The following is a 26,424-nucleotide window of genomic DNA, read 5'->3' as shown; positions in this document are numbered from 1 at the left end:
GGTTCAACATTCGCAAATCGATCAACGTGATACATCACATTAACAAAAAAAAAGAGAAGAACCATATGATCCTGTCAATCGATGCAGAAAAGGCCTTTGACAAAATCCAGCACCCTTTCTTAATAAAAACCCTTGAGAAAGTCGGGATAGAAGGAACATACTTAAAGATCATAAAGGCCATTTATGAAAAGCCCACAGCTAACATCATCCTCAACGGGGAAAAACTGAGAGCTTTTTCCCTGAGATCAGGAACACGACAGGGATGCCCACTGTCACCGCTGTTGTTCAATATAGTGCTGGAAGTTCTAGCATCAGCAATCAGACAACAAAAGGAAATCAAAGGCATCAAAATTGGCAAAGATGAAGTCAAGCTTTCGCTTTTTGCAGATGACATGATATTATACATGGAAAATCCGATAGACTCCACCAAAAGTCTGCTAGAACTGATACATGAATTCAGCAAAGTTGCAGGATACAAAATCAATGTGCAGAAATCAGTTGCATTCTTATACACTAACAATGAAGCAACAGAAAGACAAATGAAGAAACTAATCCCATTCACAATTGCACCAAGAAGCATAAAATACCTAGGAATAAATCTAACCAAAGATGTAAAAGATCTGTATGCTGAAAACTATAGAAAGCTTATGCAGGTAATTGAAGAAGATATAAAGAAATGGAAAGACATTCCCTGCTCATGGATTGGAAGAATAAATATTGTCAAAATGTCAATACTACCCAAAGCTATCTACACATTCAATGCAATCCCAATCAAAATTGCACCAGCATTCTTCTCGAAACTAGAACAAGCAATCCTAAAATTCATATGGAACCACAAAAGGCCCTGAATAGCCAAAGTAATTTTGAAGAAGAAGACCAAAGCAGGAGGCATCACAATCCCAGAATTTAGCCTCTACTACAAAGCTGTCATCATCAAGACAGCATGGTATTGGCATAAAAACAGACACATAGACCAATGGAATAGAATAGAAACCCCAGAACTAGACCCACAAACGTATGGCCAACTCATCTTTGACAAAGCAGGAAAGAACATCCAATGGAAAAAAGACAGTCTCTTTAACAAATGGTGCTGGGAGAACTGGACAGCAACATGCAGAAGGCTGAAACTAGACCACTTTCTCACACCATTCACAAAAATAAACTCAAAATGGATAAAGGACCTGAATGTGAGACAGGAAACCATCAAAACCTTAGAGGAGAAAGCAGGAAAAGACCTCTCTGACCTCAGCCGTAGCAATCTCTTACTCGGCACATCCCCAAAGGCAAGGGAATTAAAAGCAAAAGTGAATTACTGGGACCTTATGAAGATAAAAAGCTTCTGCACAGCAAAAGAAACAACCAACAAAACTAAAAGGCAGCCAACGGAATGGGAAAAGATATTTGCAAATGACACATCGGACAAAGGGCTAGTATCCAAAATCTATAAAGAGCTCATCAAACTCCACACCCGAAAAACAAATAACCCAGTGAAGAAATGGGCAGAAAACATGAATAGACACTTCTCTAAAGAAGACATCCGGATGGCCAACAGGCACATGAAAAGATGCTCAACGTCGCTCCTTATCAGGGAAATACAAATCAAAACCACACTCAGATACCACCTCACGCCAGTCAGAGTGGCCAAAATGAAGAAATCAGGAGACTATAGATGCTGGAGAGGATGTGGAGAAACAGGAATCCTCTTGCACTGTTGGTGGGAATGCAAATTGGTGCAGCCGCTCTGGAAAGCAGTGTGGAGGTTCCTCAGAAAATTAAAAATAGACCTACCCTATGACCCAGCAATAGCACTGCTAGGAATTTATCCAAGGGATACAGGAGTACTGATGCATAGGGGCACCTGTACCCCAATGTTTATAGCGGCACTCTCGACAATAGTCAAATTATGGAAAGAGCCTAAATGTCCATCAACTGATGAATGGATAAAGAAATTGTGGTTTATATACACAATGGAATACTACGTGGCAATGAGAAAAAATGAAATATGGCCTTTTGTAGCAACATGGATGGAACTGGAGAGTGTGATGCTAAGTGAAATAAGCCATACAGAGAAAGACAGATACCATATGGTTTCACTCTTATGTGGATCCTGAGAAACATAACAGAAACCCATGGGGGAGGGGAAGGAAAGAAAAAAAAAAAAAAAAAGAGGTTAGAGTGGGAGAGAGCCAAAGCATAAGAGACTGTTAAAAACTGAGAACACCTCCCCCGTTCATGCTCTGTCTCTCTCTGTCCCAAAAATAAATAAAAAAAAAAACAAACAAAAAAAAAAACTGAGAACAAACTGAGGGTTGATGGGGGGTGGGAGGGAGGGCAGGGTGGGAGGGAGGGCAGGGTGGGTGATGGGTATTGAGGAGGGCACCTTTTGGGATGAGCACTGGGTGTTGTATGGAAACCAATTTGACAGTAAATTTCATATATTAAAAAATTAAAAAAAATAAAAACATAAAAAAAATAAAAATAAAAATAAATAAATAAATAAATAAATAAAAATAAAAATAAAAATAAAAATAAAAATAAAAATCTTTAGATGTCCCTTTTCAGTGACTGTGAAGCTGGGAAGATTCTGGCCTGACAGAGGACGTAGGGTCACCTTCTGCTCCTCCCCTTTGACCTTCCCTCAAAGCTGCTCAATAAAATCGTTTGACAGGCACCTGGGTGGCTCAGTTGGTTAAGCCTCTGACTTCGCTCAGGTCATGATCTCACAGTTCATGAGTTCCAGCCCCATGTCAGGCTCTGTGCTGACAGCAGCTTCGTGCCTGCTTCAGATTCTATGTCTCCCCCCTCTCTCTCTGCCTCTCTTGTGCTCATTCTCTTCCTCTCTCTCTCTCTCAAAAATCAATAAATATTTAAATTATAAAAAAGATTTGATCCTCTCCCCCCAAAAAAGACTTTAGATGTCCCTTAGTAATCCTGCCTTTGCCACTCCTCGCCTCTATCCTCTGTTTCTCACATGAATCAGTTTTCAAGACTTACTGTGCTCCCTCTTCCCAGATCACTTACTTGCTCATACATGTGGTTGGAAAAATTTTTTGCCCTAGCAAACTAGGAACATCTCCCTCTCCTACACCTCTTCTCCAGGGTAATTCTTATTTGTCTGTCTCCTTTATTTGTCTCTGTTCAATTTTCCTAATACAAAACAATAAATATGATAAATATAATGACTAAAAGAATCTGCTTAATTCATATATGGTCTGTATTTGTAAAAAAATAAAAAAGTTTTATTATATTAATTGTGTATAAAGCCAGGTCATTCAGCCAAATATTTTATTTTTTAAGAAATCATTTAACTTAAGTAACATCACCAGTAGATGAGAATATTTTAAAAAGAGATCTCACTACATAGAAAATCATGACATAGAATTAATATGCCTTCTGTGGTCAAGGGACATAAAATATAATTAGAAGGATAAGAAATGAAGACAAAGAATAAATACTTAGGGCAATATGTTATAAAACGATGTGTACTCTATACGACACAGTGAAATTCCCCATTTTAAGAATAGATAGCAAATAGGAAAACATAAAGTGCAGATTTTAAATAAAAATGCAGTAAATGCTAGGGAGTTAGTAAAAGAAATGGTCAGCATAAATTTCATCAGAGAGACTGATATTGTGTATTAAGGAATGTATAGAATACGGTTGAGCACAGATTTTGGGGAAAATATCCAAAGGAAAGATCAAATTACCTTAAAATAGATGAGTATCTACCTATAGTTATATCATAGTCATTTGAAAAAGTTTTATGGCCCCAAACCATTAATCAATCTTTTTTGTTTCAAATTATTTAATTCAGGGAAGAAAATTAAAAACGTATAATTGACTGTTTCAATAGACTTAACTGGTCAGTTTAGTTCAAATGATCATTAAAAGATTGGTGATTGCCAGGGGCTGGCAGGGGTATGTGTCAGGGGGGTGCAGAGTGTGGAATTGGGAGATGTTGGTCAAAGAGTCCAAGCTTCCAGTTTCTATAAGGAGAAAAAGTCTGGGGATCTAACATAGAGCCTGGTGATTTTAGTTAACAATATTAGATCATATACATGAAAGTTGTTAAGAGTAGCTCTTAAATGTTCCTATCAGAATGAAAATGAAACTGTGAGGTGATAAATGTGTTAATCAGCCTTACTGTGGCAATCATTTTGCATTATATACATATATCAAAACATCATGTTATACAGCTTAAACTTACACAATGTTATATATCAATTACAGCTTAATAAAACTGGAAAAATACTATCATTAAAAGACAAAATCAGGGGGCACCTGGGTGTCTCAGTCAGTTAAGACTCCCAACTCTTCATTTCAGTTCAGGTCATGATCTCACAGTTCGTGAGTTCGAGCCCTGCATCAGGCGCCCCACTGACAGTGTGGAGCCTGCTTGGGACTCTCAGTCTCTCCCTCTCTTTCTGTCCCTTCCTCACTCTCACTAAATAAATAAAAAAATAAATAAATGACAAAACTAGTATACAATGACAAAGTAAGTAAAAGGAACATTAAGTGTGTGCCTTATATGGAATAATATTGCTCACTTTAGCTTAATTAAAACATAATAATTGGCATAAAAAGAAATATAATGGGGGTGCCTGGGTGGTTCAGTCAGTTGAGTGTCCTACTTTTGATTTTAACTCAGGTCATGATCTCACAGCTCATAGGTTTGAGTCATGCATCAGGCTCTGTACTGAGTCTGCTTTGGCTTCTCTCTCTGTCATCTCTCTCTCTGCCCCCTCCACACCGTGCATTCTCTCTCTCTCTCAAAATAAGTAAATAAATTTTTAAAATAGTAAATAAATAAATAAATAAATAAATAAATAAATAAAATGTTCTACTATGCACTCTGTCTCAAAATAAATAAACTTTAAAAATAAATAAAAAAATGTTCTGCTATGATATATAAATGGGCATAAATGACAAATACATACTAGAAAAATTGTGCTTTGTGAATTACTAAGCTTTTACAATTTTCCTTTACTTCGTGTTGAATTTTTTTCCAGAAGAGTTTTAGCATATTAACAATGCCAGCTGACAAGAAAATAATGAGTTTAAATGGCAAACAATATGAGAACCATAAAGAAAAAAGAAGAAAGTAATTTTTACATTATATTGCAAAAGTATGTTGCACTATTAATCTGTACAAGGATTAACACAAGAAAAAATACCTCTTTCACCTACAGATTGTGTCTGATAAGTCATTATAAACATTTACAACTTCCTTTACCTATAAATTTTAGAGTTTTTTTTTCTTCCCTATAAAGGTATATGCTTTTATTTTATAGCACTTATTTTATAGCACTCCAATAGAAATTCTGAAAGATCCTAGTCTAGCCAGTAATGAGATGTTTTGTAGTGAAAATTTGCATACTCTGTGCTTAAAATTGCCTAGATTAACTTACCCCATTTAAGAATATGTCTTATTTTCAAATACATTTTGTCTTTTATACTTTAAAACAGCCCATTAGCTAATAGCAGACAGCAAAATTAAGGTCTCCAAGGCAAAAAAAAAAAAAAAAAAAATGGTATTGTCCACACAAGACTTATCCAAACAAATCTTCCAACTCCTAAAATAGGGGAAATACAGTATCTCTTTTCCATGCCTCAAAAAAACACTTTATTTTCCCAATGGGGGAAAAAAACTGAGAAAGAACTACGTGGACAAAAAAGGCAATGACAAATAGCAGAAAACAATTTTCACATTCAATAGATGGCTGTTCTCTCAAAAGTTTAAAGCTTTCATTTTTCTAGGATAACAAGATTCAAAAAAAAAAATGCTTCAGGTGAGGAGAACTCAACCTAGGAATTTACATTAGAATCTGCTATTTAAGCTGCATTTAAGGGGCGCCTGGGTGGCGCAGTCGGTTAAGCGTCCGACTTCAGCCAGGTCACGATCTCGCGGTCTGTGAGTTCGAGCCCCGCGTCAGGCTCTGGGCTGATGGCTCGGAGCCTGGAGCCTGTTTCCGATTCTGTGTCTCCCTCTCTCTCTGCCCCTCCCCCGTTCATGCTCTGTCTCTCTCTGTCCCAAAAATAAATAAAAAACATTGAAAAAAAAATAAATAAACTGCATTTAATAAGTAAAAGAAGAATCAAAGTCTATCTTCTTAATAGAGACCAATGGAACAGGTTAGTGGATAAAGGAGGTAACATTCATATTGTCTCCTAATAAATAGCTCCCAGAATTGAGGATTGGCTCAAGAGAAATTAGTCTCTGGATCATTTCCACTAAACTTGAATATCAGAAGCAAATTGCATGCACTTTAGCAATGTAAGATGCATACCATATTTTCATTTTAATTATGTACATCTGCCATATATGTAATTAAGAAGGATGTCTTCCTAACATGGCTGTACTTATGAAAATATGGCCATAGCACAATTGATTCCCAGTCTCCTTCAAATAGACAGCCTCATGATCATTAATATTAGTCAAATGAAATCCAAACAGAATTTAAATTTTAGTTTTAATTCAAATGAACAATGCTCTTAACCCCCCAAAATCTTTTCATAAATATTTTGGTATTTGTATATGTATATTTCTTGGACTAGAAATGATGGTGCAGTCTTCTCATTAATTAATTTTCTACTGTTAGAAAATGGGCACTAGAAAACTTCATCTTCATCTAAGATATTATTCTTGCAGAAGAGCTTGGTGAAAGCTTGAGTTCTCAAGGCCTAGTAGACCCATTTGCTAGGGGAAGGCTTTTTCTCCCGATGTTTCTGGCCACACTGACAACAAACGGAGGGGAGGGGCGGAGTTCCCATTCTTAATAAATTTTGATTGACAATTCTTTTGTGCTGAGTATGATGTTACAGTGCCTAGTCCTGGCTGGCTCTGTCTGAAATAATAGACTGTGTATTCAAAGCCCAACACAAATGTTCTGCCATTTTATTATTAGCAAGAGAGAGAATTTAAATGGAATGTCAGTCACGTTTTTATGTTTTCCTCTGCAGCTGCAAGTTTCAGCTATCTCTGCCCTATCTATATCACCTAGATTTTTATGAATCCCATAATCCAAATTCAAATATTTCTGTTTTCTCTAACATGATTTTAAGGTCCCTGATGCATAAAAAACCTATGGTGGCAAGTGCCACTTCTATTTCATATGAATGTCATGAATCCCCCCCAATAGAGTTCTCTCTTCAGTTTCTCTAAAACAGCCATCAACTCCTGAGAAAATGTTTACTGTTTATTACAAAGATTTATATTTATTTGGCTTTCACATTTTCTACTATTGGTTCTAGTGTCTCAATTTCCTAGATGAATGATAGATGTCAATATAATAAGGCCAGTGGATTAAAAAACAACAACCAAATTTGCTCCATGCAATTAATATACAATTAACACATCTGTCTAATAGATGTATGTGTATGTCTTAGAGTAATTTAAATATATGGAATGTATTTTTATTTCCATTTATCTGCAAAAAGAACTGTTGAAATCTTTCTGGTAAAACAGTGCAATCTCTTTTTCATTCACCCTTCCCACCAGGTGCAAGGAACCATCTTCCCAGCTCCCAATTTCAACCCCATAATGGATGCCCAAATGCTAGAGGGAGCACTCCAAGGATTTGGTAAGCCAGATCATTTCTATCATCTTTTACTGTAATTTTTTCATTTTACCTTGCTTTAATATTATAATATGGGTGTAAATAGCTGATGTCTAGTGGAAGGCAAATGTGGATTAAAACAAAAAGCTGGGCAATGAACTAGAATAAGAAGAAAAATAATAGAAAAGGACAATAATGGATAAATTAATTTGTGCTCTCAATTACAAATCTGATCTTCACATGTTGTTATCTTAAATCCTTAAATGTCTCACCACTAACTACTAAATGAAACCCCAAACCAAAAAACCTTAATCTGGGGAAAAACATCTTTCTTTGCCTTTGTTTGTTTTCTAGCCTTTTTTTTTTTTTTTTGCTACTTCCATTTCCAGCTAAATCAGACTTTCTGCTATTCCCCAAATTGGATCTGCTTTTCCACATCTCTATAAACTAGTCCAATAATCCCCTGCCTGTAATGCTTTTTTCTTCTCCTGTTATTTTGTATCCAAATTCTATTCAAGATCCTCTTCAAATAGTTCCTCCTCTTTGAATTGTTCTTTGGGGACTCCAGACCCAACAAACCATGCCAACCTCTGGGGCACCCTCTCCTGCATTCCTATGTCACTGATCTCACTTTCTTTCTTTTTTTTTTAATTTTTTAATGTTTAATTATCACAGAGAGAGAGAGAGAGAGGGATGAGCAGAGGAGGGGCAGAGAGAGAGGGGGACAGAATCCAAAGCAGGCTCCAGGCTCTAAACTGTCAGCATAGAGCCCAAGGCGGGGGTCCAACCCATGAACTGTGAGATCATGACCTGAGCCAAAGTCAGATGCTTAAGGGACAGAGCCATCCAGTCACCCCCAATCTCATTTTCATTGTGTTTGTCCTTTTGTGTCACTACTGACTTCAGAGAGTTCCCAGAGCATAGAGTTTGGCATGCGGATTCTTAATTGGATATTCAATGAATTGAATCTAGAGTTTAGAAAAGGAATATAGAGATAAGGGAGGAAAACTGTTGAGTTATTTTTAGAAAGATTTAATTTTTAAGAAACGAAATGGAGGGGTGCCTGGGTGGCTCAGTCAGTTAAGCGTCCGACTTCGGCTCAGGTCATGATCTCGCGGTCCGCGGGTTCGAGCCCCGTGTCGGGCTCTGGGCTGATGGCTCAGAGCCTGGAGCCTGCTTCCGATTCTGTGTCTCCCTCTCTCTCTGCCCCTCCCCCATTCATGCTCTGTCTCTCTCTGTCTCAAAAATAAATAAAAACATTTTAAAAAAATTAAAAAAAAAAAGAAACGAAATGGAGCTGTTAAACATCCATATATTTTCCTTAACTAAAACCTGTTTTAAGACTTCAGGTGAGCATGAAGATAAATATCGAAATGTTTGCACAGAACATGCAAAGCCTTTCATAAGAAATTAAGCTCTTAACTTTAAAGATAAGGTCGCCTTTAAGAGAACTATGCTGTGTGTGTGTGTGTGTGTGTGTGTGTGTGTGTGTGTGTGTGTATGTGTGTACATGCACAGGAACACATGCATGCATGCTCATTTTTGTGTTTTATTCACTAGCAGAATCTCAGAGGAAAACAATAAAGGACTTTAAATATGCTCTCTAAAGTTGACTTTAGGAGTTTGCAAGCTTTCATGCCTTTTAAAATATCAGTCATCATAGAAAAAATACAGAGACAAGTTAACAAAAAGTTATAGATTAACTTGGTCTACAGGAGAGTAATTTTTGCTTTAAAACTATAGATCAATCTATTCACTGAAAAAATTTTTCTTTGCTCCAATTTCAATTTTCCTGTCATAGCAACTGGAGGGTCAGAATATGGATTCATTTTGACCATTGTAATTTTTTGCTTGTCAGTGTTTTAGACTGAAGAATTTCAGGAGGTTTTGGTTTTGATTGCATACTGTCCACTCTGGCATGCCAGAGCAAGAACACAGATCAAAATGCTTTAAACATCTATCCATCCTGATGACTCTGAACCATGAGATCATGACCTGAGCCAAAGTTGGACACTTAACTGATTGAGCCACTATGGTGCCCCACAACTTAAGACAATTTTTGTTAATACTTCTCCTTTTCATTTGCTTTAGAGTATTTTTTTTTGCTTTCTTGTTTTTCTAAATAAAACACAGCAGCCAGAAACTAGAAGCTTCTGAAGAGCAAAAGAAACAACAGCATGGAAAAGCAAACTACAGAAAGGGAGAAAAGATTTGCAAATCATATACTTGACAAGGGATTAATATCAATTACAGAAGAATTTCATACAACTCAATAGCAAAAAACAAATAATTCTATTAAAAATGGGCAAAGAACCTGAATAAACACTTTCCCAAAGAAGACATAGAAATGGCCCATAAGTACATGAAAGGTGCTCAACATCACTAATCATCAGGTAAATGCAAATAAAAACTATGATGAAATATCACTTCACACCTGTTAGGATGACTACTATCAAAAAGACAAGTAGTGTGGAGAAAAGGGAATTTCCACTGGTAGGAATGTAAACTGGTATAGCCACAATGGAAAACAGTATGGAGGTTCCTCAAAAAAGTAAACACAGAACTTCCATATGACCTAGCAATCCTACTTCTGGGTGTTTAAAGGAAATGAAGTAACTCTCTCATAAAGATATCTGCACCCCCATATTCACTGTAGTATTTTCATAATAGCCAAAACATGAAAGCCACTTAAGTGTCCATCAACAGATGAATGGATAAAGAAAACGGGATTCTCATTCTCTCTCGCTCTCTCTCTCTACACACACACACACACACACACACACACACACACACACACACAGTGGAATATTATTCAGCCATAAAAAGAAGAAAATCTTGCTATTTGAGAAAACATGGATAAATCCTGAGGGCATTATGCTAAGCAAATGAATCAGAAAGACAAATACTGTATGATATAACTTATATGCAGAATTTAAAACAGCGGAACTCATGAAAACAACCAGGGGCTGAGGGGTGGGGAAATGGGGAGTTACTGGTCAAGCTTTCAATTATTAGAGGAATAAATTCTGGGAATCTAATATACAGCATTGTGATTACAGTTAAGAATACTGTGTTGTTTGTTGTGATGGTGAGAACATTTAATATTAACTCTCTTAGACACTTTCAAGTACACAACACAGTAATCCCTTATCAAGTATATGATTTGCAAATCTTTTCTCCCTTTCTTATAGTTTTTTTTTTGTTTGTTTTTTCATTCTGTTAATTGTTTCTTTTGCTCTTCAGAAGCTTTTGAATTTAATGTAGTCTCACTTGCTGATTTTTGACCTGGCTACTGTGCTTTATTTAGAAAAACAAGAAAGAAAAAAAAATACCCAAAAGCAAATGAAAATGAGCAGGTTTTTTTCAACGTTTTTTTTTTTTTAATTTTATTTTTGGGACAGAGAGAGACAGAGCATGAACTGGGGAGGGGCAGAGAGAGAGGGAGACACAGAATCGGAAACAGGCTCCAGGCTCCGAGCCATCAGCCCAGAGCCTGACGCGGGGCTCGAACTCACAGACCGCGAGATCGTGACCTGGCTGAAGTCGGACGCTTAACCGACTGCGCCACCCAGGCGCCCCAGAAAATGAGCAGTTTTAACAAAAATTGTCTTAAGTTGTGGGGCACCAGGGTGGCTCAGTTGGTTACGCATCCAACTTCGGCTCAGGTCATGATCCCATGGCTCATGGGTTCAAGTGCCATGTCAGGTTCTGTGCTGACAGCTCAGAGCCTGGAGCCTGCTTCGAATTCTCTCTCTCTCTCTCTCTCTCTCTCTCTCTTTATCTCTCTTTCTCTGCTTCTCCCCCACTCATACTCTGTCTCTCTCTTTCAAAAATAAACTTAAAATTTTTTTTAATTGTCTTAAGTTGTATAAAAATTCACCAATCATACTAAAAAGGAATAACTCTCAGTTAACATTCCTTAATAGTGCAGTTCAGTATCCAGTTCCTTACCAGTCGAAACTATCTTTGTTATCTGTGTAATCTTAGAACAACTGTGTTTATTTTGTCTCAGTTAACAAATATAATTTCCAAATCATCCCTGTGAGATACTGGACAACCTGAACTATTTTTAAACTACATGCCTGAATTTTGACAAAGCTGCATACAAGTCAAAATTAATCTTTTTGAAACAGTCCATGCTATTTGCCTTGTTCAGTCTTCATCCCTATTAAGTATAATGCTCCCTATAGGTTTTACTCAGAATTTTCATCTTGAATATGTGTTGGATTTTTTTCAAATGCTTTTTCTTCATCTGTTGATACAGTCAACAATTTTTTTTCTCTATTCAATTATACCAATTGATTTTCAAATACTGAGATAAGACCTGAATACCTGAAATAAACACCACTTGGTCATAATACACAATTCTTTTTTTACAACATTGAATTCAATTTACCAGTTTTTTAAGGAAATTTTACTTCTGTGTTCATGACAGATACTGGCCTGTAGTTTTCATTTCTTCTAATATTTTCTCTAGTTTTGGTATTAGGGTAATGCTGACCTCATAGAATGATTTAGGAAGTATTTCCTCTACTACTATCTTCTGGAAGAGATTGTAAAAAAAAATCATATAATTTTATTCTTTGAAAGTTTGGTAGAGGGGCACCTGGGTGGTTCAGCTGGTTGAGCATACAGCTTTGATTTCAGCTCAGGACATGATCTCAGGGTCATGGGATCGAGTCTCTCATTGGGCTCTATTCTGAACATGGAGCCTGCTTAAGATTCTCTTTCTCTCCCTCTCTCTCTTTCTTTCTCTCTCTCTCTCTCTCTCTCTCTCAATTTCTCTCTCCTTCTGCTCCTCTTCCCTACTGATGCTCTCTTTCTAAAATAAAATTAAAAAAAAAAATTGGTAGAGTTCACCAGTGAACCCATCAGGCCCAGGTGCTTTCTGTTTTGACAAGTTATTTAATATTTATTTAATTTCTTTAAAAGACATAGGCCTATTCATATTGTCTATTTTTCTTTGTGTGAGTTTAGGTAGACTATGTCTTTGAAGAAATTGTCTATTTCATCTACAGTATCAAATTTGAGGGCACAGAGTTGTTCTTAGTATTCCTTTACTATTCTTTTCATATCCATAGTATCTGTGATAACATATCTTCTTTTGTTTCTGATATTAGTAATTATATCTTTTCTCCTTTTTTTCTTAGTTAACCTGGCTAGCAGCTTACCAAATTTATTGATTTTTTTCAAAGAATGAGCTTTCAGGTTAAATGCTTTTCTCTATTAATTTTCTGTTTTCAGTTAAATTGATTTCTACTTTAATTTTCATTGTTTCTTTGCTTCTGCCCACTTTAGATTAAATTTGTTCTTTTTTTCTGATTTCTTAAGGTGGAAATTTAGGTTAGTGATTTTAGGTCTTTCTTAATTTCCCACATATTTATTCAATGCTACAAAATTTCCTCTAATCATTTCATTTGCTACATACCACAAATTTTAATAGCTTATATTTTCATTTTCATTTGGTTTGCATTTTTTAAATTTTCTTGAGTCTACTTTGACCCATGTGTTATTTACAAGTGTGTTGTTTAATCTCCAGGAATTTTAGAGTTGTCCAGCTATCTTTCTGTTATTTATTTCTAGTTTAATTCCACTGTGGTCTGAGAGAATATTTTGCATAGTTTCTATTATTTTAAACCAGTTAAGGTATATTTTATGTAGTCTTAGTGTTACATGTGAGCTATAGAAGAATAAATAATCCGTTGCTTTCCTTGGATGCAGTTGGATGAAGTATTCTATAGATATCAGTTATATCGACTTGATTGATGATGTTGTTCATTTCAACCATGTTCTTACAAGTTTTCTGCCTGCTGAATCTATCCATTTATGATAAAGAGACATTAAACTCCAGATAAAATAGTGGATTCATCTGTTTCTCCTAGCAATTCTATCAGTTTTTGCCTCATGTATTTTGATGCTTTTTTATCAGGCTCACACACATTAAGATTTATAATATCATCTTGGAGAATTGGCCCCTTTATCATTATGGAATGGCCCTCTTTATCCCTAATAATTTTCCTTCTTCTGAAGTCTTTTGTGTTAAAAATAATATAGTTACTCCAGCTTTTTTTTCATCATGTTAGCATAGTATATCTTCCTCTATCTCATTACTTATAATCTATCTGTGTAGGCCACTCAGAGTTATTTAGATATAATTTGAAATTTTATTAATAAGTATTTTCTTGCCTCGTAGGACACTTTTACCTATTTGACCATATAGTCAATGTTCATCATTCATAGATTCCACATTTGCCCATTTGCCTACTGGCTAAAATTTACTTATAACACCAAAATCAATATTTGTAGTGTTTTCATGGTCATTAACAGACATGTGCAGAGACATGAAAACTTTGAGTCACCAGAGTACCTACTACCAGCTAAGATTAGACAAAATGATGCTTTGCCTCCTTGCCACAGCTCTCATACTGTTAACAAATATTCTTTTTGTAGTCTATTTAATGCTACATTTTTTGCATCTTTATGCTTTTGGTTGGTGATTGTATTCTTTAAAATGCCCCCAAGAAATGTTGTGCTGAAGTGCTGGTGAGTGTTCCCAAACACAAGAAGAAATATTATGGAGGAAACATGTGCATCGGATAAGCCTCATTCAGACATGAGTTCTAATGCTGTTGGCCATGAGATCAATGTGAATAAATCACTAATATAGTACATTCTGAAAAAAAGATAAAATTCACTGATCAATGCATGAAGCTGTCCAGAAAAATGCTAAAGTAACATCTGTTCTATGTTATGAAGCTATGGAAAAGCAGTTAAATTTGTGAGTTCATGAGATGACAAGCTAATAATAGTATAAAAAAGTGTAACTATCAGCTTTTTTCTGAAAGTGCTAGATGGCTTGCATGTTTCAAAAGGTGATAGAGCATAAAACTATTAAACTTTCAGCTGAACAAGTTCTGTAGATTAGTAGGCTGTAGAAGAATACCTCCTTAAGATATTCTTTAAAAATACCTCTTAAATTTTATACAGAAAAATTTTATACAAAAAATATAAATTTTATACATGAGGAAATGAAGGCTTTCAATGCTGATGAGACAGGCATGTTTTACCAGGACATTGGCTAACAAATATATGTAATGTAAATGGCATTTCTGTTGACAAAAATGTTGTGACCAGAGGTTGTAGAAACACAACTGTATATTTCCCCTCAGAGAAATAGTTCAGTATCTGTTAATTCAGTGTTCATGACACCTATGTAGAAAACTACCACAAATAACAAGAATCAACTGTATATTGTAAAAGCTTACAAAACTGCTATGGTTCATGATGCCATGCTTTTCTGTTAAACCAGAAAATAAGAATTATCTAGAAATTCTTGTCATAATGTAATAAGGTAAGAAAGAAAAACTTACAGTTACTGTAAAGAAGAAATCAAAATTCTTATTATGTGCAAAGTATATTATTTGTATCTCAAAATCTAAGCTAATCAACTAAAAAGTTACTAAAAATTATGAGTTCAATAATTTTTCTGAATACAAGGCAATTTTATGTTTACAAAAATTCAATATCATTTATTTAATTATGCAATTATGTGTTAAGAAACAAAATACAAATGATGTAACTTTAAATGTCAACGGACATGCAAACATGATTTTTTTTTAATTTTTTTAATGTTTACTTATTTTTGAGAGAGAGAAAGAGACAGTGAGCAGGGAAGGGGCAGAGAGAGGGAGACACAGAATCAGAAGGAGGCTTCAGGCTCTGAGCTGTCAGCACAGAACCCGACATAGGACTCTAACTCGTGAACCACGAGATCATGACCTGAGATGAAGTCGGATGCTTAACTGACTGAATCACCCAGGAGCCCCGCAAATATGAATATTTTTAACAAAATAAAGTTTCTTGTCATTTTCAAAAACTCTACAAACCTTTACTAAGTCTTTTAGAAAAGAAAAACACTGAAATAACTTAGCAAATACAGTGACAAAAACACAACTTTCCACATGGATTCCTAAATTTAGCTATTTGAATTAAAAATGTTTAATACATTTTTGAGGTCCATATTAAGTTAATCTGAAATATCCTGGAAAAATAAATGAGCAAGAATTGGTATGAGCACTTTGAAAAATGAAGATTCAGTCAGAGGTAGGTTGTAGATAATCTCAATGGAACAACAAAAAGCAGAAGAATATAATAATTATATAAGTGTGATCATAGTAAAAATGACAATAGATATAATTTAAAAATCTTCTATTTATTATTAAAAATTTGTTCGCTTTGGAATTCCAATCATGAAGTTAACAGATTCCTACAGAACTACTTAACATCCTTTGAGTCCAACGCATTAACCAGCTAAGCCCAGGGGAATACGATGCTCTCTGCCTCTCACAAACCATAAATTTCAGTTTTTGGAGCTGATTCTTTGCCTCTCTCCTTCCATTTTACACCTTCAGATCATTTCTCTCACCTGCATAAAACATCCTCCTCTTCCTTTTGTTTCACTGGGCGTAGTTATCTATGTAAATCCTAGTCACTAGCCCTCATTCACTGGATATTTCAGCACCTGACTCAGCTTTCCTAAGAACCTAAGGGCATCCAGAATGGCTTTAATTTCCCAAAAGATGATCTGCTTAACATTCTAGCCTTTCAATTCATTTTTCTCCTCATCTCCATTAAATATCTCCTTTTGTCAAAGAAAAGTTGTACCACACAGAATTAAACAGGCAAGGAAGACTTTATTCAAGACTATTGCAACAGAAATCAAGACTTTACCAACAGAGGAGAAAGACTGAACTCCGTTCCTCTGAAACAAATGGCAAGAGTTTTTAAGCAGAGTGGTAGGAGGGCAGTGAACCAGTTGAAAAGTATTGGAGAACCCTGGGAGTCGGGGGTGTTTGTCAATGTGATTAGGCCATCTGTGTTTGCTAATTAGTACTTAAGAAAGTTAGGTTCTTAACCCTCCCACGGAGACTTGGAGATAGGAATTCTTATCTTTCTTGATGATTATATTTCAAAGGGATGGCTCCCAAGTTTTTGGGAAAGACATTTCTGGATTGTAAACTGGGAAGTGATTTGACAGAAGATTTATATCTCAAAGGAAAATGAAATTACAGTTGCAAGTTTTCCAAAGTAAATGCTCTCAGAAGGGGAGATCAAGCAAGGGCTTATAGTCAGAAAGAAACCTGTCTAAATTTTAGTCAAGCTGAGGCAAATGTTAAGGCCTTCTTGGTCACTCTGCTATGACTGTAATTAGAACTAAATTTATCTAAACTAGTTGTGCATTCGGGTGTTATATCAGTATAATGAATTGGCGTATAAGGAAATGGAGGCCTCATACAGCCCAGAAACAGCCTCGGTTGCAGGAGAGAGAGACCATATTCTGTGCAAACCATGAGAGGTTCACACAGTCCCTCACAAGGGTACACATCCCTTGTACTTTCATAATTTCTTTCTCCACAAGGAAGGATCTTTTAAATGAGAAAGATGTACTCCTTTAAACACCAATCAGCCTAAAGTCAAGGAAGCCTTTTTCAGTGGGGTAGGAGAGATGGCTGAAGAAAAGACCATATTTTTTATTCCTCTGTATTTTTTAATTGGATCCTTTTAAAGGAAAGTCTGTAGTAATAGCAAGCACCAAATTGAGAGATAGGAAGAACCATGCCTTCATCAAGTGTTGCTCTGTGATTTCCAATTTTAGTTAAAATTGCTCACTGCTTTAAAGTACCATCAGGGAAAATGCTCGCACAATGGTTTTTGATCCTTAGATAATGGGTTCTTCCAAACTACAAAGTAGCAACTTTACTAACCTTCAAATATTATTCTTTTCCAGGCTGTGACAAAGACATGCTGATCGACATTCTAACTCAACGTTGTAACGCACAAAGGGTGATGATTGCAGAGGCATATCAGAGCATGTATGGCCGGGTAGGGTCTCTTCATCTTGACCTATTTCTAGGACAAACTCCTGGGAAATGACAACACTCTCAGAAAACAGATACTGTTATTCTTTTCAGTCTTGCAGATTACAAAGATCTCAGACTCCACTGTATATCAGACACAGAGTTCCTATGCCTCTAACATGTTTCAAGGAATGTAAGAAAGACGTATCTATGTGTGAGGCATGTTCACACTGACTCCATCAGTCCTTTCTCAAAACTCACTCAGCTTCATAAAATCAAAGTTCTGGTGGCCTTACACTGCTGGTTGGTCCAATTAGGCTAAAAATGTTGCGCTGGAAACACCCCTGTGTCAAGCTTTAGGGAAGGCATGGAAAGGGCTAATGATCACTAGGTCAAAAAAATAAGATCTTTCCTGCAATTCCCCACAGGTCTTCACCTAACTCTCAACCAAAGTGAATTCTGTACTAGCTTTTCTTCTCACAGCATGCAGTTATAGAGACCATTAAAAAAGAATGGCAGTTAAAAATAGTTTAAGGCAATAAAACTATCCTTAGTGCTTTAAAGTAATCACATTCTAATTTCAAAGCAAGTACCATTAAAGATTCCTTTCTTTTGTTATGCATTTAAACCACAGATTCAGAACAAAAACTCTTCAGGCCAAAAGGGCCTGAATAGCAATTACTTTGTCAACTGAGCATTATTGATGAAACACTATCATAAAACTTTCTCGATAGAGTTAGCTCTTATAAATTCACTCCATCTCTAAACCTCAGTCTTTGAACAGCTATAATACAGGAATAAAGGATAGCCCTCTCTTGTAGAATAAACTAATAATCGAAGAAGCTACCACTACTAATGAAATTAGTCGAATTATGCCACGGAAGCAAACCAGTTATGCTTTTTCCCAACCCCCCCCCCCAAGTAAAACTGCTACCTTAGCTTATGTTCCAGTAACACCAGTGCTCGTTTTCTTTTGAAAGAGAATGCAAAAAACCATAAAAGTTGTAGCATTGCAAATCTAATATTGTTTTAATATGCGTACCACTAGAACAGTGGTCATTTTTCAGTATTTTTTTAACCCAAAGGTTTACATACATTTTATACATCAGGTTAGTTTAGGTTGAAGCATTTTCATCACATTCTACAAAATTACACCAGAACAGATTAAAACGATTAAGAAATGTAGTAGTTCCACTCAAGGAATGTAAAATCTATTAAGCAATTTATACTTTCAACGGTTGTAAAGTTTGTTAAACCCTACCTTCTGCTGAATAATCCATAACGCGTGGAAAAGGTTGGCTAATCACCCAATTGCACCAACGGATGAAAAGGAGTCATGCAGGCCCCTTTCCTCCAAAATATCTTTGTCATACAATCAGTTATCATGTCTTGAAAATTAGTTTTCCTCTCATATTTCTCTTTTTCCTCACTAACACAGTCTTGATTCATTTGGCACCCAGGCTAACGTGAAACTCCTAACTGATACCTGCCACCCTCGTGCCTTCCTACTCCTAACTATCCTCCATACTGAAGCCAGAATGATTCCAACTCTAGATTTCTGCTTTCTGGCTTTAGCTCCTGAATATTTATCTTGTTTCTCCCTTACATATATATCCACAGGTCCGCGGAATAAACCAAGGCCTTCCCCGGGCCAACAAAGCCTTGCTTTTTATTCTCTATTTTAAGCCCTCTCCCCCTTCTTCACACGCCATCAAATGCAGACAAACTGATCTACTTATATTTCTACAATTTATCTGTGCCTGCTCCCTTACCTTCGTTCAGGGTGTTTCATCTACTCCAGTGGCCTGACTCCCCCCCTCCCCAAGCTGCACACCTGTTCATCTCCCCAGATACTGGGCATTTCCTCACACCAGTAACCCCAAACACAGTGGAACAGACTTGTGCTGCTATTGCATTCTTTATATAACTTCCCCCTCGGTACCTAATGACACGCTAGTGAACTTGTCTGTACGTGTTTCCCTTTACCAGAGTCCAAATCCTCTAAAGTTGGAATGCATTTCATCCATCCCTCGAGTTGAGCGCAAATGTCTGTCTATCATGCCGAGATTGCTGAATTATCTTTGTTGAATGATAGTGTGAAGGCCTAGTTTTGGCTGCTCCAATAAATCTTCCCCACCTGTCTCACTCACCCTCTGCCCCGGGCTAGGTGCTGCCTTCCAGGGCCCCAGAGTTCCCTGTACATAATGGGGCCTTGTCACGCTGGGTCGTGTGGGTTTACTGTCATGTCTTGATGACTAGACTGTAATCCTCTAGAAAATCAGGGACTAGGTTATTTGCTACTACTCTCCAGAGCTTAGTCCAGGGTCTAACAAAGAAGGTGCATTTCATTTATAGAATAAGGGAATCTAAGGAATTATATTCTGCCTATTTACACTTTGTTTAAAAAAGAAGAGGGGACATCCCTGTATTATCCACTTTATACTTAATGAATAGTCATAGATTGCCTAAATTTCTCTTTTCCCTCATTCCCTGCTCTAGCTGCTGCCAGGTCAATTGGCCTGATCTTCACTTAGGGCTTCCTGATCTCCTCTGCTGTTCCCTTTGAGAATTACTTCTTCCATTTGGCCAAGGTGTCTCTTTTTGCTACCTTTCCCTTTCTGTGGCAAGATTTCCTGTATGTTAGTCTTTGATATTTTTATTTTTTATTGGTATGGATAATCAAGATTTCACAGAATTATTTTCCTAGCTGCTGAGCAAAGTGCAATTCTAGGCATGGCCCATAAATTCTTGATATTTTATATTAGTGAAGAACAGCTGAATTTCATCAACAACTTTTCCTTGCCCAAGCCACACTAATCCCTACAGTCAAATGAAAAGCCTTTTGGAATGCCTCTGATTGACATATTTATCAATATAATTAATGAGGTCATTCTTGATCTTCCACACCAAAGCAAGTACTATGCTACAGCCAGTGTAGTGAAACCAAGGGAGCAATGAAAGGCCTCTGGGGCTGAGCAGATAAACTACGCATACCTGATAAGTTTAGCAATTAGACAGTGATCCCCGAATAGGGTTCCAATGCATCACTGAAGTAATTTGTTCTTTCAGTTTTCATCTGAAACAGGGATGATCAGCTCTGGAATGTCCTGGCATCTGGAATTCCTTAAAAGTGTGGTGTTGGTTATGTAATTTAGTGCAGAGGCTAACTTGCCCTGAATCACACAAAGTTAGAACTTAAACCAAGGTATTCTGACTCTGAATCATGTCTTTCAAAGCTTCTCACTAAGTGCCTCTTGTTCTCAACTGAATGAACACCAGATTTAACAAGAGGAGATATCTATATTGCTGACTGCCTGATGTTCTTCAAGGCTTTGCTCAATGTCAGCTACTCAAAAGGGCCTAACCTGATTGCCCTGTTTAAAACTGTCACCTCCCCTGGGGCGCCTGGGTGGCTCAGTTGGTTAGGTGGAGGACTTGGGCTCAGATCTTGCAGTTTGTGAGTTTGAGCTCCTGCCTTGGGGCTCTGTGGTGACAGCTCAGAACCTGGAGCCTGCTTCAGATTCTGTGTTTCTGCCTCTCTCTCTCTCTGCCCCTCCCCCACTCATGCGCGCGCGCGCGCGCGCGCGCGCGCACGCGCGCGCACTCTCTCTCTCTCTCTCTCAAAAATAAATAAACATTTTTTAAACGATTAAGAAAAAAACTGTCACCTACCCCAAAGCCTATGCCAGCACTCCAGATCCCTTTCACCTTCTCTGCTTTTTTCTATAACAGTTACTGCCCTCTAACAAGCTACATAATTTATTAACATACTATAATTATTATTTATTGTACTCCACCTCTCCCTAGCTCAGGCCCCACAAGGAGAGGCATCTTTGTTTTGTTCACTACAGTGGCAGGCACATAGCTGGTGTTACAGACTCAAATGCATCCCCTCAAAGTTTAAATGTTGAAGCCCTACCCCCCAAAGTGGCTGTGCTTGAAGACAGGGCCTTTAAAGAGATGATCAAGGTTAAATGAGGTGATCATGGTGGGGACCTAATCCTGTAGGACTGGTGTTCTTATAAGAAGAGGAAGAGATACCAGGAGTGCACGCACAGAGGAAAGGCCATGCAAGGATATAACAGGAAGGCAGCCACCTGTAAGCCAAAAAACAAAAAACAAAAAAAAGATGCCTCTCTAGAAACCAGCCCTGCTGGTACCTTGATCTGGGACTTCCAGACTGTGAGAAAATAAATTTCTATTGTTTAAGCCACCTAGTCTATGGTAAGCCTGAGTAGACTAATGCAGTTGATACTCAACACAGAGATGTGAATGTATGAAGAGTTCAAGTTCACTCTTCAGATCCATCTTGTTCTCATAACAATTTTTTTTCCTATTAGGTCTCAGGTTCATGGTTAAAAATATTGATCTTGAATTGTCAACATACCTAGGAAGTAGCCAGCTAGAAAATTACCTTACCTACTTCAGAGGTAGAATTATCATGTCACTCGTGCCAGTATAAGTATGGTATCTTTTCCTCTATCCTCACTTTTACTGTAGAAGTGAGGGGGTGGATGTAGTTTTAGCCTCAAAAGGCTATTGAATTCATTACATAATTTATCACAGACCAATTTTATAAGCATGAATTAAGTAATTTGAAATAGTATAACTACTTTAACTTTCAAATATATAATGAGTTACATACACCCCTTTTGATGAAACTTAACTACCAGGAAAATAATTTATAATTTCAAGAAGCTTTTCTATAGAATCAGTAAAAATTTTGTCAGTTTAGAAAAACCTCTGTATATGCTTGTTACAGCCTGAACAATTATTTCTCTTGAAAATAGCATACAATCTCTGCCAGGAAGGGAGGGAAGAAGAGAAGAAAGGAGGGAAGGAGGGCGGGAAGTAAGAAGAAAGGAGAAAGAAAATTAGATACTGCTAAATCCAGGCCTAATTAGGCTTCAAAACACTCTCTAAAACAGTTCTGTAAATTTGCACTCTCACCTGCAATAAATATATAATGGCTCCCATTTCCCTCAAATCTTCATAAAACTTAAGAAGTTTGGGCCAATTTTATGGATGTAAATGGGATCTCTCCATGGTTTTAACTTGCATTTTTCCTTGATAATATATAATGTTGAGCATCTTTTCATGTTTCTTTACATCCTGGTTTCTTCTCCTTTTAAGTTAATTCTATATTCTCTGTATTTTTCTTTCAGTAGCTTGCCATTTATTGATTTGTAGCTATTTACATAATTTGGACATTAGTTATTTTTTGTGTATGTAGACTAAAAACATTTTCTCCGAATATGTGGATTAATTTCACACTATGTTGTACAATCTTGTGTCCAAAACTGTGAAAGGTATGAGACTTTAACCTACAAGATAGCAAGCTAACCAACCAAGTTAACATAGATACTGGAGACTCCTGGGTCAAAGACAAAATACAGTTTATCACTCAGAGTAATAGCAGTCACCAGAGTGTCAGAATTTTTGCAACAGTTCCCTGAGCTTTAATCCCAAAGGTCTAAGCAAAGATGACCAGATAACGCTTGCATATGCAGTGAGTTGCACTGCAGAAGAGAAGCCATGAGATCAGAAACTTCAATCAGTTTTAATGGGCAGAATGCATGGCTGCCCATTGCTCATAAGGGAAACACTATATCTCTCATGATGCTATTCACTGTATAAACATCCTTGGAAAGTTAGTCTAGAACAAAGGCTGTCAGTGCCTCACTCTGCATAACATTTAGAAACACGAGGCCTACAGAAAATTGTCTCCCAACCTCACCCCTGATTTCTATGCCATCTTCACTATTGACTTTCTTTTCTATGAACACACCAATCCCTAAACCACTCCTATTATTCTGACTAACAAAGGCTGAGACTAAATCCATCAATTTGTCTCATACAACATTTAATTATCAAAGGATTTCAAGCAACAAGGGGAGGTCAATTGGCAGTATTGATTCCAACAATGCCGCCACGGGGGTTTGAACACAATGAACTCAACCAATTCCATAAATCATCAGGACTTATCTTAAAAAGCTGAGCGGATTTTTCTTAAGTTTTAGTAATGACTTTTCCACTTGGTTTGAAATTTTTACTTAGATACAGGAGGATGTATTAGCAATGGCACAGACTTCACCTTTGCCCACAAGAAGGAAGTTTAGAGCAAGTCCATCATCCATAACAATCTTGGCCAGTGAGTTGGGGCTGTCTTCAATACCGTGTAAAGACAAAGTGGTGTGATTAGGTAGTCCCTCCCCAGATGCAAGGTTGTTGTTCTTGCTCCACCATTAGAAAAATGTCACTTTTCTTGGGGTGGCTGGGTGGCTCAGTTGGTTAAGGTCCCACTTCAGCTCAGGTCATGATCTCTCAGCTCATGGGTTCAGGCCTGGCATTGGGCTCTGTGCTGACAGCTCAGAGCCTAGAGCCTCCTTCAGATTCTGTCTCAGTCTCTTTCTGGCCCTCCCCGCTCATGCTCGCTCTCTCTCTCTCTCTCTCAAATATAAACATTAAAAATTTAAAAAAAAAACAAAATTGTCACTTTTCTTGTAGTTGTAACTTCAGCATTTTTATTATTATTTCCAACTCACATCCCAAACTTTCTTTTGGGAGGGTCAGGTGCGGGAGGGACAAAGGCATTTTTATAAAACTTTAAAAAACACACTATGTCACACAAGCAGTGTTCTCAACTTATCCTTATGATCCAAGGCTCTAAAGAGTCCAGAGATATTCTGGTGGCTGAGCTAGAATTCTTTGAAATTCTTCACCCACTTTTGCTTAGGCTACCACCCACAGTATAGACCAACCAGCACACCTTGAGGTTGACAATGTTAAGAGGAAAAAAATCATCATGCCCAGAGAACGGTCAGGGTAGAATCCCAAATTTTCAAAATTTATCTGCGTAATTATAGGAAAACTCCTGTTTCTTTCTACGCAATTCAACACTTCACTTCTGACACCAAATGTGTGGATTCTTTTCCTCGAACTAAACAATTCTAATACTAACTACCCAGGGTTACCACACACCCTACAGGGCAAGGACTGTCTCACAAAATTATCCCCCACCTCAGATGCCAACCATAAGTCCTAGATTGTCATCTATACTCTGACTGACTGGCTGTAAAGTGTAAGTTCCCACAGCCCCTCCTCAAGTTTGATGATTTGCTAGAATGGCTCACAGAACTCAGGAAAGTGCTGTGCTCATGATTACTGGTTTATTTCAAAGGACACAACTCAGGAATGGCAAAATGGAAGAGATATATAGGGCAAAGTACATGGAAAGGATGCAGAATTTCCATGCCCTCCTTGGGCATGTCACTCTCCCAGCACCTTGATGTGGTTGTCAACCTGAAAGCACCTCAAACCTCTTTAGTTAGAGTTCTTATGGAGCCTTCTTTATACAAGCACGATTGATCGAATCATTCATTGATCATTGTTGAATAAATCAGTCTCCAGACCTTCTCTAGTCCCTAGAGATCAGGAGTAGGGCTGAGGGTTACAACCCAATAATCACATGGTTGGTTCCTCTGGCAACTAGCCCCATTCTTCTAAGATCATCTCATTAGCATAAACTCAATTGTGGTTGAAAAGGGGTTACTATGAATAACAAAAGATGCTCCTCTCACTCCAATCAGGAAATTACAATGTTTTAGGAGCTCTGTGCCAGGAATGGGGGACGTAAGATAGATGATAGATGATAGATAGATAGATAGATAGATCATGATATCATAACATCCCAATAACCCTCTCCCCCCATTTCATTATGATTATTATTCAGGAGGGAAAACTGTATTCAGTGACCAACTGCCTTACTAAACTATGTACATCAGAAAGAGGTAAGGAAAACAGACTCAGAAATCTCATTGAATCAATCAGTTATCACCAATACCAGAAGCCTATGGATGGTGGAGACTATGGAAGATCCATCAAATACCTTGATTATCAGTCTACTGTTGAGTGGCTTTTGTAATAAAAACTATACCATGGTTAGACCAGGTAGTCTGGAAAGTCAAACACATGACACAGATTAGTTTCAAGGACCATAATTGTGTCCAGAGTCAGCTGATTGAACAGGGACAGCAGCGCTATCACTTGAAAAAGTGACAATAGATAAAAGGACTTCTAATAACCTCAAGAGGGGACCAAGTCAGAAGAAATACATCAGCCAAGCCCTGTGAATGATAGTTTCCTTCACAATGAATAAGGCAAATCAAGTTTGACTAGACTCACAACAGTGGCAAGCAATGGTAACTTTGGTGTCAGATACACAAAATACAACATGCCTGCTTTAGATGGTATATGTATTGTCATGTCCAGTATGATGATGGATCCAGGTAGGAACAGCATAATCTGGGCAACACAGGCTTGATTAGTAGCTGGATTCTAGTTGGTCTCATCAAGGAAAAAGCCCTTAGTGTGCAAATCTATGCAAGTGACACAAAAGTTCCTACCAGCAACCACAGTTTATTTTGACAGACTACAGCCACAAAGAAACCTTTGAGGCTTTTTCATGTGGGATCTGTACTTTCCCAAGTGTTAAACCAAAGAGATAGGCCTAACAGCCCAAGAGTGAGTAAAAAGATAAAATGTTTATCACAAATGATACTGGTCAGAACTATGAAAAAAATCTTCTTGATTTCTGCCCATGGAACACAAATTGTCCATTTTTGGTTCTTCACAGCTATTGCTGAACCATCAATAAACCAGGTCAGGACACTTAGGGCAACTGATTGAAGTCCGCATTGATTCAGCATCTTGTTTCAAGCAGCAGAGTAGGGTTAAAGTTTCCCCAAAGGAATAGCTGCCATTTTTTCATGTAAACTCATGATGCTCCTGGAGCCAGGCGGGCTGTTTTCTTCAGTATGCCATTTCCGTTCGATGAGACGTGCTGATTTCTTCCCACTTTGCTAGTCATTGAGTCCCAGTTGACCCATCAAAATGAGACTATCAGGCACAAAAGTCACAAGCCTCCATACATCAGGCATTCAATTTCTACAAGAATCCAGTAGCAAGTCAGCAAGCAACAACTGCTGCTTTCTAAAAGTGATACCCAGAAG

General features: G+C 37.4%; 1 protein-coding gene across 1 annotated transcript in view; it reads left to right on the top strand.

Moving 5' to 3' along the window:
• The first annotated feature begins 6,123 nt into the window (after positions 1-6,123).
• Positions 6,124-26,424, top strand: part of ANXA10 (annexin A10) — a 62,673-nt gene continuing 42,372 nt past the window's right edge. Inside the window, exons 1-3 of the mRNA XM_007097203.2 lie at positions 6,124-6,132; positions 7,499-7,580; positions 17,344-17,438. Of these exons, the coding sequence (XP_007097265.1) occupies positions 6,124-6,132; positions 7,499-7,580; positions 17,344-17,438 (186 nt within the window). The remainder of the gene's footprint in view (positions 6,133-7,498; positions 7,581-17,343; positions 17,439-26,424) is intronic.

The sequence above is a fragment of the Panthera tigris genome, chromosome B1 (genome assembly GCF_018350195.1).
Source record: "Panthera tigris isolate Pti1 chromosome B1, P.tigris_Pti1_mat1.1, whole genome shotgun sequence".
Lineage (NCBI taxonomy): Eukaryota > Metazoa > Chordata > Mammalia > Carnivora > Felidae > Panthera > Panthera tigris.
The sequence above is the reverse complement of the archived record's forward strand: the minus strand, read 5'-3'. Positions and strand labels throughout refer to the sequence as shown.